Source organism: Musa acuminata, chromosome BXJ3-5 (genome assembly GCF_036884655.1).
Source record: "Musa acuminata AAA Group cultivar baxijiao chromosome BXJ3-5, Cavendish_Baxijiao_AAA, whole genome shotgun sequence".
NCBI lineage: Eukaryota > Viridiplantae > Streptophyta > Magnoliopsida > Zingiberales > Musaceae > Musa > Musa acuminata.
Window position 1 is genome coordinate 3762137 of NC_088353.1, and position 12497 is coordinate 3774633.

Here is a 12497-nt window from a genome sequence, read left to right on the forward strand (position 1 = left end):
TTAACAATGTGATATCAATCTTATATCATTAATAACTTTATCTTACAAATGATTCATTAAATCAAATTATGTTTGGTAAATAAAAATTAATTGACTTGGTTAATTATCATCCGCATGCATCATTCTCATAACAATCTCGCTTAGGTAGTAGAATGCCCACATCAATATATTTATGATATACTGCATTATTAGGATAAATGCTAGTCAAACCTATTATATGGTAAAATAAACATTATAGTAAGATGACCTGATCGAAAGAATTTTTATCAGGTATGTCGTTTTATTTAGTTTTATAGGTCATCCAATGGGATCCTTTCATCAAATTGGCCTCAAACTAGATTGACTCAACAACCAATGTTGACACAATGGACACAGAAACAAAAAAACATAGATATTTTGAAGATATCAATTAATTTAACTGGTAAAAATCTTGATATCAAATAAAATTGAAGGAAGATAAGAGAGACTGGAGTGCATCAGTTTTGGTATCAGTAATAGCAGCAATTACTAGCCCACCTCAGTCTTATTGTGTTCAACAATCCAATCACCCCAGAATCAAGATGATATCATCTATAGAAACTAAAAATATTAACTGATAACACATCATCATTGTTCCCCTAACGTTATACAAAATAATCTTCATATACGGTAAAAGGAGGATTCTATCCATCGGAACTTTCTTGAACTCTTTCCTTCTCTTTCCGAGATTACATCACCATTACGAACCTCTTAGATGTTAAATACAAGTCGATTCTTGTTCTGCTCAGCTTCGGTTTTACGATAAGAGATGATCGAATGATTGCCACTGCGATCTCTAATCGACGTGCCACACACAAGTGCTTCTGCTCTGCTCATCCACGCAGCACGTTGTTCACGTTGCCACCTCAACGATCGAGACTATGGGATTTGATAATTCAACGTTTCCATCGCGCGGATGCATTTATATTATATTAAAAATATCTCCACCGACGACACCTTCCCAAAATCTGGTGCTGCGGCTTTTTATCTTGCCATCGTTTTTCCACGTTAAAATCGAGAGCGAGTAGAGACACTTGAGTTGAATTCTGAATCCATTATTTCTTCTCATGAACGCATACGTCCCACCATACACACCAAATTTTAATGGCTCAAGCATCGTGGCACTATAAATAGGACAAGAGGAGGGAGGAGGTAAAACGCACTCCCTCATACTTGCACAGGTACGTTGTGATAGAAAGTTCAGAGGTAAGCGATGGCTGGAGGAGGCAAAAGAGGTGAAGCGTCGTCTCTTCTACTTGTGACGCTGCTCGTGACGTTGTTGGCTTTCTTCGCCACCAACTCCTCGGCAGCCCGTGTCACACCCCGTCCGCAATCCCTCGCCAGAGGTAGGTTGGTAAATATGCATGCGAACATCTATGATTGGGCTGGAGATCGAGGCATCGTTAATTCCTTCTTCATGCTGCAGCGGCACTGAGTGCGTTGGGGGCAAGGCAAGATGAGCCGTGCTGCAGATGCGCGTGTCCTCTCATTTACCCACCTACTTGGTGCATTTGCGGCGGCATATGGCAAGGCTCCTGCCCTTCCGCCTGCAACAACTGCCAGTGTGTCCTCAACGAGTGCACTTGCCTCGATCTTATGGACCCCAAGGTCTGCGTGGCCAACTCCTGTCCCTGGCGTGATGCAGCCCCCAAAGTAGAGCCGGCGCAGCAGTGGGCGATCGAAGAAACCGGTGGGAAATTAGCGATGATGGTGTGATCCAATTGTGTTTGTGATCGCCTGTCGTCTTCTCTCGCTCCGTCCTATCCATCTATCCATCCATCTACTTATAATCTATGTCGTGTTCCGTCGTGTGGTGTTGCTTTGCTTCAGTAATAAAAATAAAATGCTTCTGCTTTTATCGCGACGGATGCATCGTTGCACTGCTCATTGTGTACATAATTTTGACGTGAGAGTTTGGAAAAGTTCATCTCGTAAAATTGCTCGACAGGTGACTTCCGGGAGAAAGGAGAAAATATAGGAGACAATAGTGTAACAAATCTTTTTTAGTTCATCACTAAACTAATATATAGGAGATATAATATAGAAGGCATAAGTGTTAATAGAAATTGATATGTGATATAAGCTAATAGATAATTTAAACATCCATTAAAAGTCCGATTCCATATAATCTAATAATTCATTGTAGTTGTAATGAGTCAATTTCGGGGTAATAGATGGTTGTAATTGGAACATTAAAGGGGTAAAAGCCATCCACATACTTTCTTTTCATTGTCTACTAACATGATCTGTCGGAAATTTTCAATCAGATGTTCTTTTAACAAAACATATCTCCGGAGGAACACTCCACACTATGAAGAGATGATATATCGACTGCTAATCTCCATGCCTTCTCTTGTCTTTCTTTACTCCAAACCTCCATATTGGTTGTTTGTTCTGCCTATTACTGTGAAGCAAAATAAATATATATATGTGTTATTTAAAAAAATATTAATATATGGGGATCGATCAACAACTAAAATGTTGATCGCAATGAAGTCCAAATCACATCAAAGGTGCCTTCTGATTGAAATGTTGCAACAATTATGTGGATCAATATTCCACAAGCGTCGTACATGAAAACGACGGGTGTGGTAGCATTATTGATGTGAGTAGGTGTCATTGCTGATTGGACATCGTAGAAAACGTGCTCCATATCAGCCTTCTTCTTTGGAAGATAAGGATGAACGGATGGCAAATATAGACCGCAAGAAACGCTTCTCTTAGTAGGAATGGCACATTGAATTAAATTAGAGTGCACAGTGGATAAAATTTTACTCGGATTATCACTTATGTTGGATAGATAAATTTACACTTGATTTGCTATATAAGAGTTTCCTATTGGAAGCACACTCAGCAAGTACGTCAGCTTTTGAATAAATGACATGGCATGTTTTAGATATGTTAATATCGGAACTCTCGTCGGTGGTATATAGTAACTTTATGATTCTCTTTGTACTCACCGGAGTTTATCTCTAAGATAATATAATGATACTAATATAATAAAAATTATAGGGGCATACATAAAGGTAGATGCCCTACTTAACTTTTCTTTTATCCTTCTTATTATGTCCAAAAGACTCTTCCTACAAAGGGGAGTCGCAGGGATCCTTTGGTGATCCTGTTTTGTTTTGTAATTCCCTCTTCAGATAATTAGATCTTTTGGATCTCGTTTTGCTCCACAATGTTCTATCGTCCAAATATAATAAAAACTAGAAAGACATGGATAAGAGTAGAACTTGCTAGGGTTGGATAGGTTGAATTTGCTGGGGTGAGACAGATAAAGTGAGTTCTTCAGTAGCAACATCATTATTATTTATATGAGTTGAATCATCATAGGCTTGTAAGTCAAAAGTGGTAAATTTGTAATGGTAATAATAGGACTTACGATTTGGTTGCACAGTTGATCAAGGAAATGTGTTCATGGAAAATAACCTTCGACTTGTGAATATTTATTTAGTCTCTAAATTATAGACTTCATAAGCCTTTTGGTTGAAGGGATATCCGATAAAAATGTATTTTTGAGCACGTATACTTTTGGGTTGAATGTTTATAGAAATACATAAACTATCAAATACACGTAGATGATCATAAATAAATATATTATCGATTATAAAGAACTTTAAATGGTATCTTTCTTGAGCGGAGGGATATAGTTACAAGACTAATAAGTTAAGTTGTTGCTAGCACACTCTCTAAAAGACTTAGTACAGGATTGAACTTACTTTCATTATCTACTAGAATTCATCTTACCTTTCGACGAAATTGATTTTCAACAAAAATATAAAAAGATTTTAAAAGTGTTTGTGTTTCAGATTTAAAGTGGATGAGATATATCTATGTATTCCTAGAACAATCATCTACAATAGCTAGAAAATAATGATGGGTGACCAAAACGTCTATGCCATAGATCATGTTGTGAAGATATATTATTGACTTTTGTGATGGGTAGCATTGTTGGAGGTGATGTATATGTAGAAAAGAAGTAGAGATCAATTATCTTCTTCATTGCCAAATCTTGTAAGAGGCAAAAATCAGAAGAAGAAAAAGAAAAAAAGTGATTGAGCAATTCAATAATTTAGTTATCATGCTGATTGATAATAGATTAACATAAAATGAAGACACGCAAACAATATCTAAAAGAATAATTTCATGTTTTTCTTCCATCAGGTAGTCCAATAACAGAATGTGAAAAGATATTTGTTTTATGTAATAGACGAGGAGATAACGCAATATGATCATCCGTAGCACCACTTTGAGATAAGATAAAAAGAAATAGAATAACCTGTAACATTTGCATATGGCAAAGTGTTACCATTGCTTAAGAAGGCCAAAAGTTGATTTTATTCATGCGTAAAAATTGGAGTATATGACCGCAAGTTATTGACAGATGCCTTTATTCTATTTCCTGATTTCTCATTTTTCTTGTAAACTTTATATTCAAGAGGGAAGCCATGTAAATGATAGCATTTGTCAGCGGTCTGATTGTTCCCATTACAGTGGCCACAATAAAACTTTCCTTTCGTATTATTTGATGAGTTGATAACAGGATTGCTTTTTCGAGCACTTGCCATCATGGCCTCTTTAAAAACAATCAATTCTAATTGTTTTTCTTCTGAATTATTGAGAATTTTGTAAGCATAAAATCTGTGATATATTATATATAATACAAAAAAAAAATTATATTATGATTGACATCAAATAACATTAGATCATATTTACGATATATATCTTTTGATGTCATCTGAAAAAGATATCTGTGTGATCTACAAAGATATTGTCCCCCGACTTCGACTATCACAGTGACGTCGATCTATAAAAAATCATAATCTCTTAACTATGTCCTCCATGACATATTTGATAGAGTCCCTAGAGGTATGTCTATTTATAAGTGAGAGCAGACAGTTTAAGATATTATTACGATAGTTCCTCTCGTAATGAACATCCCCTAAATAATTTTACTATAATATAGTTTTTTTTCTATTGACCAATATCTGTCATCAAAATCAAATTAATTATATTATATATCTTATCCAATTATGAATAATCACATAATCACATAATCTAACAAATTTAACCACAAATAGTAGAATATGACTCATTTAAACCCATGAGAAATTGCATTACCTTACTCCTTTGCTCATGTTCATCAACTTTCTTGATTGCACCACATGTTATGTGGAAAGTTCATCCCATAACCCCTTTCATTTGGTTAAATATACAGCGAGCGATAGACGTTGACCCATGTAGTAGTGAATTTAGAATATTCTAGGAGTATTATTTTGTGAAAATCTTTCTTTCAGATCAGTTAAAACATCAATAGCAGAATCGACATATATGTCACTATTAGCAAGATTAGATTCCACAGAGTTGAGGATCCATGATAATACTATATTATTGCATTCTTTTCACATGGAAAAATTTGTGTCGGTTGATGACGATGTCTTGATCGATCCATCAACGAAACCGATCTTGTTTTTAGCTCTAAGAACTATGCTCATTGAACGACTGCAAGTGCTACAGTTATCACCATTCGATGGCTTACTAAACAAGACAATCCCTGGATGATCTGAGTGGTGAAGAAGAAAGAGGTCCAAAGGATTCACAAAAGATGAATATATCATGCTATAAATATCTTACCAAGATGCACACATTTCGTGTCCGCTATGATCATTGCGACTTCCACCTCCACAAGTGTTAATGCAACACTCGTGGCTTCATCACATACCGCGCAACAATAGGATTGACTTCAAATAGGTAGACAAGTAGGCTCTTTGGAGACCGTCTTTGTGGCATAGCGATAATACAAAAGTAGTAGTGGAAGCTAAACTATTTTGGTGGTTTTGATACCATATATAAAAAAAATACTTGGGAGAAATATAAAATTTCATTGAACCCACTTTACGTTCCCAGAGTTTGTCTCCTCGAAGATAATGCCATGATATCAATATAATAGAAATTAGAGGGACATAGATAATGTTAGAAGCCTAACTTTGTTTTTTTTTATCCTTATTATGTACAACGGGACATTATCTGACTTGGGTATTAGAAGAGAGTCGCATGGATCCCTTGGTGACGCTCTTTTATTTTACAATTTCCTCTTCGGATGAGTAGATCGATTGTGTAGGAGACCCTTCAATCTTGTTACGCTTCATAATATTTTATCATCTTATAATAATTGTTGTGGTTCTTTATATTATGGTCCAAGATCCAACATAGTTTTATATTATCGTGCGAGGGCATCCACATAGTTGCTTTAAAGGATGACTAAAGAGGGAACGGAGAACCGAGGCTAGTAACTCCTGGTCGACTCGAAATGGAGCTAAGGTTATCTGTGATGTCGAATTTCTACACAATAGGTTGATACCGGGAAGGGAGATTCCCGACTCGACCCCTCCAAAACTTAGGTCAATTTTTTAGGAATAATGATTCATATCCCTAACGTATGCTTAGAGGTGACATTTTATACCTCTCGTCGAAGGTTAGTAGTATGCGGGCTGTTAATGACCATCAATATTCCAAGTGGTCTATTCGTCCACTTCAAATGGCATGGGCTGACTGCTTTGGTTTCACGTAGCGTGAGACTGTCTTGCTTGATTTTGAGTACTATTTCGTATGGTCTAGAGCAGTGCGATTAATGTTGTTTCTGAGCCGATTGTGCCATTTCGAGATGCAATCAGTTGTGCTACTTTTAGATACATGCATTATATCGATGAGATGGTGTCATGTTGATTCTAAGATGGCTATCGATTATCATTGTTGGCAGACACCAAAATATCCCATATCAATAATGATATAAGTTATTGCTATACTGACAAATGAATCTAGTCAGTCCTTTCCATTTTTTCCTCAATCTAGACAAATTATCATTATATATTAGATAAAACCACTCACTTGCTGGATAAGCCCGAATTTTTTAAAAGCAGAAGTTGCTTAGTACAGAATATTTAAAGCAAAAAAAGAAAAATCATGGCTTGATATTTGATATTGTAGCTATTTTTAAAGAAGGAACTCATTAATCTATTCTGTTAGATTATGTGGTACAATAACTTATGATAAAATAAATTAAAAATTTAATTAAATTCGCAGCACATTGTTCACGTTGCCATCCCAACGATTGGGATTCAATAATTCACTTGGGACGTGTGGATAATCCTCGTCCACGTAAAAATAATTAAAAATATTTCCATCTGCATCACGCGGATGCATTTGTATTATTTTGTAGGGGACAATAATCAATGCACCAAATCTGGTACTGCAACTTTTTATCTTGTTATCGTCGTTCCAGGTTAAGTGTAAAATCGAGAGTGAGAGAGTAGACACACTTGAGTTCTTGAATTCCGAATCCATTATTTCTTCTTATCAACAAATATGTCCCACCATACCCACCTTATTTTAAAGGCTCGAGCATCGTGGCACTATAAATAGGACAAGAGGAGGGCAGAGCGAAAACGCACTACCTCATACTTGCACAGGTACGTTGTGATAGAAAGCTCAGTGGTAAGCGATGGCTGGAGGAGGCAAAAGAGGTGAAGCGTCGTCTCTTCTACTTGTGACGCTGCTCGTGACGTTGTTGGCCTTCTTCGCCACCGACTCCTCGGCAGCCCGTGTCACACCCCGTCCGCAATCCCTCGCCGGAGGTAGGTAGATAAATATGTATGGGAACGTGTATGTGTTAGGGCTGGTGATCGAGGCATCGTTAATCCCGTCTTCACGCTGCAGCGGTACTGAGTGCGTTGGGGGCAAGGGCAGATGGGCCGTGCTGCACATGCATCTGTCCTCTCATTTACCCACCTCCTTTTTGCGTTTGCGGCGGCGTATGGCAAGGCTCCTGCCCTTCCGCCTGCACAAACTGCGAGTGTGTCCTCAACGAGTGCACTTGCCTCGATCACGTGGACTACAAGGCCTGCGAGGCCGACTCCTGTGGCTGGCTTGATGCAGCCCCCAAACTAGAGCCGTCGCAGCAGTGGGCGATCGAAGAAGCCGGTGGGAAATTAGGGATGATGGTGTGATCCGATTGTGTTTGTGTTCGCCTGTTATTTCTGTTGTCCTGTCTCTCTCCGTCCTATCTATCCATCCATCTATGTCGTGTGTTGTTGCTTTGCTTCAGTAATAAAATGCTTCTGCTTTTATCGTGACGGATGCATCGTTGCACTGCTCATCGTGTACCAACTTTTGACATGAGAGTTTGGAGAAGTTCCATCTCGGAAAATTGCTCCACATGTGATTTCCGGGAGAAAGGAGAAAATATAGGAGACAATAGTATAACAAATCCTTCTTAGTTCATCACTTTTAATTTTGTTGTTTGTTATGCCAATAACGATTAGAGCTAGTCCCAGAAAATTTACCAAAGGATAATTTTGACAACCCAATAAAGACAATAAAGCGGAAAGATAAAAACGATAAGAACATCAGATTTACGTGGTTCGATCAATTGACCTACATCCACGGACGAAAGAGGAGCAAATCACTACTATAAAAAATAGATTATTATAAATGTCTTAGGAAGATGTTCCTAGGCCATAAAATACCGAATCTATTAAATAAGAAAAACTCAAACTATAAGCCCAAACTATTTAACTGAGTGTGGACTTAAACCCAAAGCAAACACTTAGGTTTTTCTTGTGGTGCATCGAACTTCAAAGCCTAGACTCTTATTTATAGTTCCAATAAGAGATAACAAGCCTGATTTTCCCGATGTGGAACTATTAGACATGCCAAACTAACAAATCTCCACCTTGGCATGTCCCAACAAAACTTGTTCCACCTTTTTCATAAAAGCCCCCACGGGTAATCACCAACAATGAACACCAACCAAGTCCAAGCATTGCTTGAACTTGTAAACCGGAAGAGGCTTCGTAAGCATATCAGTTGGATTGTCCTTCGTATGAATTTTTTGAACAAAGACCTTTCCCTCAATAATAGTATCCCATTTGCATCCAACAATTTTCTTACTCGAAGGCGGCTTCACAAGATCCCAAGTTCTATTCCGATGGAGAGATTCTATTTCTTTATTCATCGCAATCAACCACTTAGCGGAATTATCATAAAAAACTGCATCTGAGTAGGAAGTAGGCTCACTAACTTCACTTGTTTCTTCTGCAACAGACAAAGCATATGCAACCAAATTTTCATATCTTTGTGGTGGTCGAATATTTCTCCGTGGTCTATCTTTGGCTATGGAATATTACTCTTCTTCTGGATCAACTTCGTCGGTAGACTCAGGACCATCTACTGGTATTCTTTGAGTAGAAGAGTTAGAGTTAGACTGAAAAGAATTAGAACTACCAATCTCAAACTCTACCTGCTTATGTGCACTATCATTTGTACAATAGATTCCTCTTTGGAAGATAACATAGATAATTCATCAAAAGTAACATCTCTACTGATTACAAATTTTGGAGATTTGAGATCAGAACACATATCCTTTCACCTCAGAAGTGTACCCAAGGAAAATGTATTTTTTAGCTCAAGACTCTAATTTTCCTTCATTTACATGCATGTATGTTGGACACCCAAAAATTTTTAAATCAGAGTAATCAGTAGGAGTACCTGACCAAACTTTATCTGGAGTTTTAAAGTTAAGCGCTGTAGAATGAGCACGATTGACAACGAAACATGCCATATTAATTGCCTCTGCCCAAAAGTCCTTTGTCAACCCTGCATTTGAGATCATACACCTTGCTCTCTCAAGAGTGTTCTATTCATACGTTCGGCCACACCATTTTGCTGAGGCGTCATCCTAATAGTGCGATGCCAAACGATTCCTTCATTTTTGCAGAATTCATTAAAGTCACTTTTATAAAATTCCATGCCATTATCTATTCGAAGCCGCTTAATCTATTTACCTATTTGCTTCTCAATCAAAGTCTTCCATTGTTTAAATGTTAGAAAAACATCATTTTTATGCTTCAAAAAATAAACCCAAACTTTCCTAGAATAATCATCAATGAAATTCAACATATACCTGATATCACCCTTATACTGAACATGAGATGGACCCCATAGGTCTAAATGAATATAGTCAAGAGTACCTTTTGTTTTGTGAACTGCCGGAGAATTGAAGCTGACTCTTTTCTACTTTACAAAAATGTAGTTTTCATAAAAATATAGTGGCCTAGTACTCTTTCCGCAAAGTAGACCCCTTTTGCTCAATATACTCAAACTTTTTTCACTCATATGATCCAAACGCATATGCTATAATTTGGTGATGTCAGAATCAGACAATGATGATAACGAGACTGCAACCAAGCCTATGACAGTAGTTCCCTGCTGAATATATAGGCTACCAGATCTACAAGGTTTCATAATAACAAGAGCACTTCTAGAAACTTTCATAACTCCACATTCAGCTCTGTATTTACACCCAAGGGCCTCTAGGGTGCCTAAAGAGATGAGATTCTTTTTTAAATCAAGAACATGTCTAACATTGGTGAGCGTCCTCATAATACCATCATGCATTTTAATTCAGATTGTTCCTCTACCAACAACATCACATGCTGCATTATTCCCCATCAAAACAATTCCACAATTACAAGATTATTATATGGAAAACAAATCTCTATTAGGACACATGTGATAAGAATAACTAGAATCTAAAATCCATTCATTTTTAGACCTCGTCATGTCATCAATAGTAGATAAAATATTACCAACATTCTCATCAGTTGCTACACTAACTTCAGCGGATTCAATAGTTTTCTCAACAAATTTTTCCTTTTGCTTTAATTTATTTTTTAATTTAAAGTAATCAGATTTAATGTGCACTATTTTATGACAATATTTGCACTCCAAATTTCTATGTCTGGATTTAGATCTAGATTTAGATCTACTACTGTCAAATTCCCTTTTATTTGTTCTCCCCCTAACAACCAGACATTCAGCTTGATTATCTCTACTTTCCTCATTGATATCTCTATCTATCTGCTCCTTATATTTTAGTGCAGATTTAATTTCCCGATACGAAATTATTTCTTTTCCATAAATCATAGTATCACAAAAATGCTTAAAAGATTGGGGAAGAGAACACAAAAGTAACAGGGCCTTATCCTCATCATCAATTTTTGCATCTATATTCTCCAAATCCATAACCAAGGAATCAAACTTATCAAGATGTAAGAGTATAGATGTATCTTCAGTCATACGAATCATATACAAACTCTGCTTTAAGTAGAGACGATTCTCTACTGTCCTCTTCATATACAAGGCTTTAAGTTTGTCCCACATGCTCTTAGTCGTAGTTTCCATAGCTACCTCCCGTAAAACCTCGTCAGAGAGATTTAAAATAATGTTGGATCGGGTTTTCTTATCCATCCCCGCAAGATCTTCCTTTGACGTACCGTCTGGAATGTTCTCAGCTCCCTGTAATGCCAAATCAACTCCGTCTTGATAACAATCTTTGTTACAGTCATCGTTGCCAAAAGATCCCGAAACCAAGCTCTGATACCAGTTTGTTAGAGCTAGCCTCAGGAAATTTACCAAAGGGTAATTTTAGCAACCCAACAAAGACAATAAAGTGAAAGAATAAAAAATGACAAGAACACCAGATTTACGTGGTTCGGTCAATTAACCTTGACCTACATCCACGGACAAAAGAGGAGCAAATCACTACTATAAAAGAGACTATTACAAATGCCTTAGGAAGATGTTTCTAGGCCATAAAACACCCGAAAATACTAAACAAGAAAAAACTCATATTATAAGCCCAAACTATTTAACTGAGTATGGACTTAAACTCAAAGCAAACACTTGGGTTTTTCTTGTGTTGTCACTTGTGGTGCATATGACTTCGAAACCCAGACCCTTATTTATAGTTCCAATAGGAGATAACAAGCCTGATTTTCCCGATGTGGGACTATGGGACTTGCCAAACTAACAAGTTATTGGGTTGGAAGTCCACATATTCAGCCCATATTGGGCTTGGGCAGCCCACAGCTCACCCCCTCTTAACCTAACCCTAATTAACATTAGAGGGGGTATGGTAGCTGTGTTTTGGAGGCAGAAAAATGCATAAATAGGGCAGCAACGTGGGAGAAGAAGATAGCCACGAGATTCCAAAGAAAAAGAAGAAAATAAGTTAGAAAATGAAGAGAAAGAAAGGGAAGAAGACAAGGACAATGCAGAAAGGTTGTTCTCAATCATCTAGCAGTGTTCTCATCTCAGGTTAGATCAAATCTACAGTAGACTCTTGCTGTGATTACTTGGGGAGGTTTTAAATATTGTAGGTATTGACGTGGTCTTTGTATCCCAGTTATTCTCTTATGATTATTGCTAGGGTTTAGGGCAAGAGATTGAGATTTGTACATTCATTATTCTCATAGTGGATTATCTCTAGTTTGCCCCGTGGTTTTTACCCTTCACATTTGAGGGGTTTTCCACGTATATCTTGGTGTTTTATTTGATTGTGGCTCAATTTAATTCTCTACATATCATGGCCTACTAGTATTTATTCATATAAAAAGGTTATTCCTGGTTTATATCTC

At 37.1% G+C, this 12497-nt stretch overlaps 1 protein-coding gene and 1 long non-coding RNA gene across 2 annotated transcripts; both read left to right on the forward strand.

Annotated features, from left to right (window-relative positions):
• The first annotated feature begins 1163 nt into the window (after window positions 1–1163).
• On the forward strand, window positions 1164–1882 carry LOC135582914 (Bowman-Birk type proteinase inhibitor-like). The gene is made up of 2 exons (XM_065150720.1): window positions 1164–1364; window positions 1445–1882. The coding sequence occupies exons 1-2, from the start codon at window positions 1232–1234 to the stop codon at window positions 1732–1734; spliced, it is 423 nt and encodes a 140-aa protein (XP_065006792.1). The 5' UTR covers window positions 1164–1231; the 3' UTR covers window positions 1735–1882.
• A 5457-nt stretch (window positions 1883–7339) lies between these two features.
• LOC135639024 (uncharacterized) lies at window positions 7340–8153 on the forward strand. The gene is made up of 2 exons (XR_010496828.1): window positions 7340–7655; window positions 7738–8153. It is a non-coding gene; the product is annotated as an uncharacterized LOC135639024 (long non-coding RNA).
• Window positions 8154–12497: the final 4344 nt, after the last annotated feature.

Excerpts from the sequence above, each read along its gene's own strand:
- LOC135582914 (XM_065150720.1), top strand. The coding sequence starts at position 1,232 with ATGGCTGGAGGAGGCAAAAGAGGTGAAGCGTCGTCTCTTCTACTTGTG. Across the intron at positions 1,365-1,444 it reads TCCGCAATCCCTCGCCAGAG|CGGCACTGAGTGCGTTGGGG; the intron begins GTAGGTTGGTAA and ends TTCATGCTGCAG.